This window comes from Otolemur garnettii, unplaced genomic scaffold, assembly GCF_000181295.1.
Source record: "Otolemur garnettii isolate 467f Iridium unplaced genomic scaffold, OtoGar3 scaffold00018, whole genome shotgun sequence".
NCBI lineage: Eukaryota > Metazoa > Chordata > Mammalia > Primates > Galagidae > Otolemur > Otolemur garnettii.
Window position 1 is genome coordinate 25,755,082 of NW_003852413.1, and position 6,820 is coordinate 25,761,901.

Consider the following 6,820-nt stretch of genomic DNA (forward strand, 5'->3'; position numbering starts at 1 on the left):
GATTCGAACCCGCCACCTTAGGTGTATGTGGCTGGCGCCTTAGCTGCTTGAGCCACAGGCGCCGAGCCTTTACCTGACTTTTTTAAGAGTATTAACACATAAAGATGATTGTTCCTTTCACCTCTGGCAATTCCTTCCCCAAAACTATTAGACTATTTAATGATTACACAAAAAGCCAACTTAAAAGCCATTATTTGTTTCTTCAAGCAAAGCACACTTGTAAGAGCATAATAGCTCTCATTAGACACTAATACCACATGTCTTCCCAATGTTATTGAAACTCGGTTAACTTTTCTATATAGTTACTGCCTAGGTCTTGTTTTTGTTTTCTTTGTTTTGTTGTTTTTTATCTATAGGCACAGCCAAACTCATCCTCACAATAAAAAGCCTGCCTATGACTCTTAATTCTTTTAAGAATAAGAGAGCTCTGTAAGTTACAATGTCTTTTTTTTTTCCAGATAGAGTCTTATTATGTCGCCCTTGGTAGAGTACTGTGTAGTCACAGCTCACAGCAACCTCAAACTCTTGGGCTTAGGTGATTCTCTTGCCTCAGCCTCCCAGTAACTGTTACTACAGGTGCCCACCACAATGCCCTGCTATTTTCTTGTTATTGTCGTTGTTTAGCAGGCCCTGGCCAGGTTCCAGTCCCCGTGCATGTGGCCAGTGCCCTAACCACTGAAATACAGGCACCAAGCCAGTTACAATGTCTTGATTGTGATCGATTTCATTCCCTAAATTAAAATGTTTTTGCTATAATTATGAAGCAGTTTAAAAGTTAGCTTTTAACTTTTTCTTTTTTTTTTTTTTGAGGCTTTAAAAAGTATTTAATAAATCTTCCAGCTTTTAACTTTTTCAAGGAAATCTGTGTCTTCTATAATCAGTATGTAGTGTTGAAGTTCATGAACAGTTTCTTTATGACAAAAACATAACTATTGCTTTCTCACTTAAATTTTTCCTTAGTCTTTCAGTTCTGTCTTTTACAGTTAGTTTGTCCATGAAGGTCATTGGCCCAATTTGATTTAGGTGATCTTAAATCTGTTATATCTTGGATTACTTGAAATCTTGTAGGATGTAATAGCTAATGATAAGTCAAACAAATGACTTCATATTATTGAGGTATTTTTTAAACATACTTGCCATTGTTGCTTCTGTCTTTGTAATTATTTGCAGTTTTTCTTCTACTTTTTGTGTTTCATTGCTAAGCTCATCCTTTAAAACAAGATATGTTCTTCTTTATCAACAAGATAATGTTCTTGTTTATCTGAAAGTTAGTAATATCAAATTTGGTAAATTTGATAATATAGTGATTATGAAGCATGTAAATATGAAACTACGCTGATTTAACATTGCCAATTTTTAGAGGAGAAAAAGAACTAAAGACATAGCCTTTCTCTGTAAAGATTAACATAATTTGGCTCGGCACCTGTGGCTCAAGTGGCTAAGGTACCAGCCACTTACACCTAAGGTGGCGGGTTCGAATCCAGCCCAGGCCTGCCAAATAACAATGATGGCTGCAACCAAAAATAGCTGGGCGTTGTGGTGGGCGCCTGTGGTCCCATCTACTTGGGAGGTGGAGGCAGGAGACTCGCTTGAGCACAGGAGTTGGAGGTTGCTGTGAGCTTTGATGCCACAGTACTCTACCCAGGGTGGCAGCTTAAGGCTCTGTCTCAAAAAAAAAAAAAAGAAAGATTAATGTAACTTGATGCAATATTGTTTATTATTGTGTATACCTGTGAATACTTCAACGCTTTTAGGAGTCTGTTCTCATCTGGGTACACATCTCTTCAGAGAAGAGTGTATTTTACATGGTACTTGGCATTTTGTTAAAAGTATTATTATTCTCTCTCTCTCTCTCTTTTTTTTTAAGAGACAGAGTCTCACTTTATCGCCCTCTGTAGAGTGCTCTGGTGTCACAATTCACAGCAGCCTCCAACTCCTGGGCTTAGGCAATTCTCTTGCCTCAGCCTCCCGAGTAGCTGAGACTTCAGGCACCTGCCACAACGCCTGGCTTTTTTTTGTTGTTGTTTTTGCAGTTTGACTGGGGCTGGGTTCAAACCTGCTGCCCTAAGTATATGGGGCTGGCGCCCTACCCACTGAGCCACAGACTCCACCCTTTTTTTTTTTTTTTCTTTTTGAGACAGAGCCTCACTGTGTTGCCCTCAGTAGAGTGCCGTGGTGTCACAGCTCACAGCAACCTCAAACTCTTGGGCTTAAGCGATTTTCTTGCCTCAGCCTCCCAAGTAGCTGGGATTATAGGTACCTGCCACAACGTCTAGCTATTTTTGGTTGTAGTTGTCATTGTTGTTTGGCAGGCCTGGGCTGGGTTCAAACCCACCAGCTCTCGTGTATATGGCTGGCACCCTAGCCGCTGAGCTACAGGCACTGAACTAAGAGAGTATTGTTAGTCCTGAGGCCTATGTGAAAAACAGCGACTGATCTCTCATTCTGTATCATCATCTTCATCACCATTGCAAATTTGGTTGTGTTGGTCCCACCATCTACTTTGTTATAGAAATGTTGCCCCTCTCCCTTAAAAAAAATTGCTGATACTATTATAGTTTTTGTTTTGCTTCTTAGATAGAAGATGACAGATTATTGAGGTTGTCCCAAAAGAAGTTCTGTGCCAGTGGACCATATGTTGGTAAGCAAATGGCTCTAAGTGGAATAAGTGGGAGCTGAGGAATGAATTATGCTTTTTTTATTTGTTTGTTTATAGAGATAGAATCTTACTTCATTGCCCAAGCTGGAGTGCAGTGGTCTGTTCATAGCTTGCTGCAACCTAGAACTCTTGGGCTCAAGTGATCCTCCTCCCTAGCCAGCTGATTTTTCTATTTTAGGTAGAGCTGAAGTCTCACTGTGTTTTTCAGGCTAGGCTTAAACTCTTGGCCTTAAGGAGTCTTCCTGTCCTGGCCTCCCAAAGTGCTAGGATTATAGGTTTGAGTCCACTGCACCTGGCCTAATTATCCCCTCTTTATACTTTAAATAGAATTAAATTAAAATAATGAGATGTTAATATAGTAAAGAAATAAGTTGGCTCGGCGCCTGTGGCTCAAGCAGCTAAGGCGCCAGCCACATACACCTGAGGTGGCAGGTTCGAATTCAGCTGGGGCCTGCCAAACAACAATGACGGCTGCAACCAAAAAATAGCTAGGCGTTGTGGTAGGTGCCTGTAGTCCCAGCTACTTGGGAGGTGGAGGCAGGAGACTCGCTTGAGCCCAGGAGTTGGAGGTTGCTGTGAGCTGTGATGCCATGGCACTGTACCCAGGGCAACAGCTTGAGGCTCTGTCTCAAAATAAATAAATAAATAAATAAATAAATTTAGGAAATCAAAAAAGATTCTTGAGCTATTTGTAATGTTTCATCACTTTAGTTTTTGAAATGTCATGTCTTAGTGGTGTTATTGGAAAGTATAGTGAGTAAAGAAGGATAGGAGTACCTAAAACGTGATGTCTTTAGCCTTAATCCCTGAAAAAGGATTTAATATACATTTGTGTGGTTGGTTAATTTTTTTTCAATTCTCAGATATAATAAGTAAATAAAGCCCAGTAACTATTTAGATTTATTATGTACCAGCCATTGTGCTAGGCTCCATAACTGGCTCTCATTTTATACTCTTAGCTTTCTTATAAGGTAGGTAGTAGTATTTTCGTTTTCCAGATAAGGGAGCTGAGGCACAGCTAGGTTAAAGTACTTAAAGTAACCTATTTAAGAAGTTAAACTGAGAATTCAAACAAAATAGTTGGATTTAATGATTGTTTATGCTCTTCACAGCCACTTTTTCAAATATTTCCATTGGTTATTACACTCTTTTACCTATATAATTTTACCTAGAAAATTAAAGGTTAATTGAGAAAATCAGACAGTACAATGTTTCTCTATACCATTCTTACTTTGTTTAAAATAGTAGTTTTCCACAGAAGTATATATATGAGAATCATCAACACCTTGTCATATTCTACACACCAAAACCTACTTTGAGTAAGAGATAGAACCTTCTGCCCTTAACTTTCCTTAACATTTAGACTTACTCTTTATTTTATTTTTTTATTGAGACAGAATCTCACTTTGTCACCTTCAGTAGAATGCTGTGGCATCACAGCAACCTCCAACTCTTGGGCTCAAGTGATTCTCTTGCCTCAGCCTCCCTAGTAGCTGGGACTACAGGTGTTCGCCACAATGCCACAATGCTCGGCTGTTTTTTTGTTTAGCAAGCCCGGGCCAGGTTCGAACCCACCAGTCCTGGAGCATGTGGCCGGCCCCCTAGCCACTGAGCTATGGGTGCCCCGAGGACTTACTCTTTTAACAAATATGTCTAACAAGTCAGATGACAGCTTTATTTTTTTTTTTTTTCATTTTCTACACTTTTATTTTGTGGTGATTGTGAGACAGACACAGTCCAAACATTAAATTTCTCATCCTTACCTCTTAAGGACTGACTCCACAGCTCATGCACCCCGATTACAGTGGTTATTGGTTTGGGATAATGGATTCTCACTAGGATTCCAGTTTATCCTTTTGAATCCCTTTCTCAAGATGACAGCTTTATTATCCAAATAAATCTTTATGTGTCACAGTTGCCGTTTTCTGCTTCATACCTGTAATCTACATTGTAGTACAGGTTTTTTTGCAGGTTTTTTTCTTTTTGTGGGGGTGGGGGGCTGGGGCCAGGTTTGAACCTACCACCTCTGGTATATGGGGCTGGCACCCTACTCCTTGAACCACAGATGTGGCTCAGGTTTTTCTAATGTTCTGTCACCAATATAGGTAGCATTAAAACCTAAAATATCCCAGTGTTAAGGGGAAAATTTTAATTTGTGCCATATAATAAAGCTATATAACTTATTAAACAGGTTCATTAATGAACTGGGCAAGGATTCTCTTTGGCATCTTAATGCAAACTTTGTTTTGCTGTCTAATATCTAAGACCAAGTGTTTCTGCCTTACAAAAGGTTTGGATTTTTGTTTTTTGTTTTTTTTTTTGAGACAGAGCCTCAAGCTGTCCCCCTGGGCAGAGTGCCGTGGCATTACAGCTCACAGCAACCTCCAACTCCTGGGCTCAAGCGAGTCTCCTGCCTCCGCCTCCCAAGTAGCTGGGACCACAGGTGCCCGCCACAACTCCCGGCTATTTTTTGGTTGCAGCCGTCATTGTTGTTTGGCGGGTCCGGGCTAGGGATTCGAACCTGCCACCTTAGGTGTACGTGGCTGGCGCCTTAGCCGGTTGAGCTATAGGCGCTGAGCCAAGGTTTGGATTTTTGATATGACTCCTTTGTGATGGGATACAACAGCTCCAAGATAATATGTCTATAACAATGATAAAAATTAACCTTTCTGGCAGTGCTTGTGGCTCAAGGAGTAGGGTGCCTGCCCCTTATACTGGGGGTGGCGGGTTGGAACCCAGCCCCGGGTGAAACTGCAAAAAAAAAAACCCAAAAAACCTTTCAATATAAGGATAGCATCTTGAATTTTTAAATGCTATGTGAGACCTTTTACGTACTCAGATCAGATTTTAACAGTAAAATCATTGCTGTGTCTATTACTTTGTTAAGAGAAAACAGAAATTAAGTTAAAATTATTGTATTTGTGATTCTGTAAGTTAGTTAACTGTTCTTTTTTTTAGATTATTGTGGGGTTTTCTAGTGAACTGTCTCTTTTGCATGTTTAACATTATCCAGGCTACCTGGAAAACTTTGTGTACTACTGAGCATGTGCTATTGGTCTAACAGACTCAAACTTCTGATTAGGACACCAGTCTTCTGTCTCTCCACTTTACCTTCCATTTTTTCCAGTGCAAAATTATTTTTCAAGTTTTCTTTATGTTTTTTTTGGAGACAGTCTCAAGCTGTCACCCTGAGTAGGGTACTATGGCATCATAGCTAACAACAACCTCCAACTCAGGATCATGATAGCTCACAGCAACCTTCAACTTGGGATCAAGTGATCCTCTTCTCTCAGTTTTTCTATTTTTTAGTAGAGACAGAGTCTCTTGATTTTGCTTAGGCTGGTCTCCAACTCATGAGCTCAGGCTATCCACCCACCTCGGCCTTCCAGAGTCCTAGGATTACAGGCATGAGCCACTGAGCCCAGCCTTTTAAGTTTTCTGTTTGTTCTTCTCTTGCTTAGGAGAAGACTGTCCTCAGTGGATGGTTCCTATCACCATTTCTACTAGTGAAGATCCCAACCAGGCCAAACTGAAAATTCTAATGGACAAACCAGAGATGAATGTGGTTTTGAAAAATGTCAAGTCAGACCAGTGGGTGAAGGTGAGTCCAGAAATGGCATAGCCATTTTTATTATCTAAATTGATTTTTCTCTCATAATTTATACATTTTATGGCTGGCTTTAAATTCTACTGCTCCAGTTTAAACTAGGACTTTCAAAAAAAAAAATTCTGAACTTTTCTTGTGAAGTGTAGGGCCAGTTTTCAAATAGTATTGTCTAGATGTTTGTCCTTCTATTAGGTAAGAGAAGCAGTTAAGAAAGGGATATGCTAAAGAGGTGGGGGAGGAGGATAGCAGACAGTGTATAAAGTTACATTAGCCAAAATATTTGTAGCCTTGCAACTTCAAACTCCCCTGTCATTGTAATGACATGTTAACTTTGATGGTGTGTTGTCATCATTATCTGTATAACTATAATCAAATGAGAGCAGACATATATAATAATCACTTTGTGCCACTGAAATATAAAATTCCTTTAGCTGGTGTTCTAAAACCATGTCACAAAAATAGCAGTCGGTAAGTATTTTTCATAATTTCATACTCTGTACCTTTCATAATGAAAGTATCTACTGTGAACTTTTCTCATATATTCCTTTTTTTTT

The 6,820-nt window shown here is 39.7% G+C and overlaps 1 protein-coding gene across 2 annotated transcripts in view; it reads left to right on the forward strand.

Moving 5' to 3' along the window:
- The window catches only part of NPEPPS (aminopeptidase puromycin sensitive), a 129,314-nt gene that overhangs the window by 95,573 nt on the left and 26,921 nt on the right, over window positions 1–6,820 (forward strand). For both annotated transcript variants that reach the window (XM_003786441.3, XM_023511323.1), the window contains 2 exons: window positions 2,578–2,641; window positions 6,121–6,260. In XM_003786441.3, the coding sequence (XP_003786489.1) occupies window positions 2,578–2,641; window positions 6,121–6,260 (204 nt within the window). The remainder of the gene's footprint in view (window positions 1–2,577; window positions 2,642–6,120; window positions 6,261–6,820) is intronic.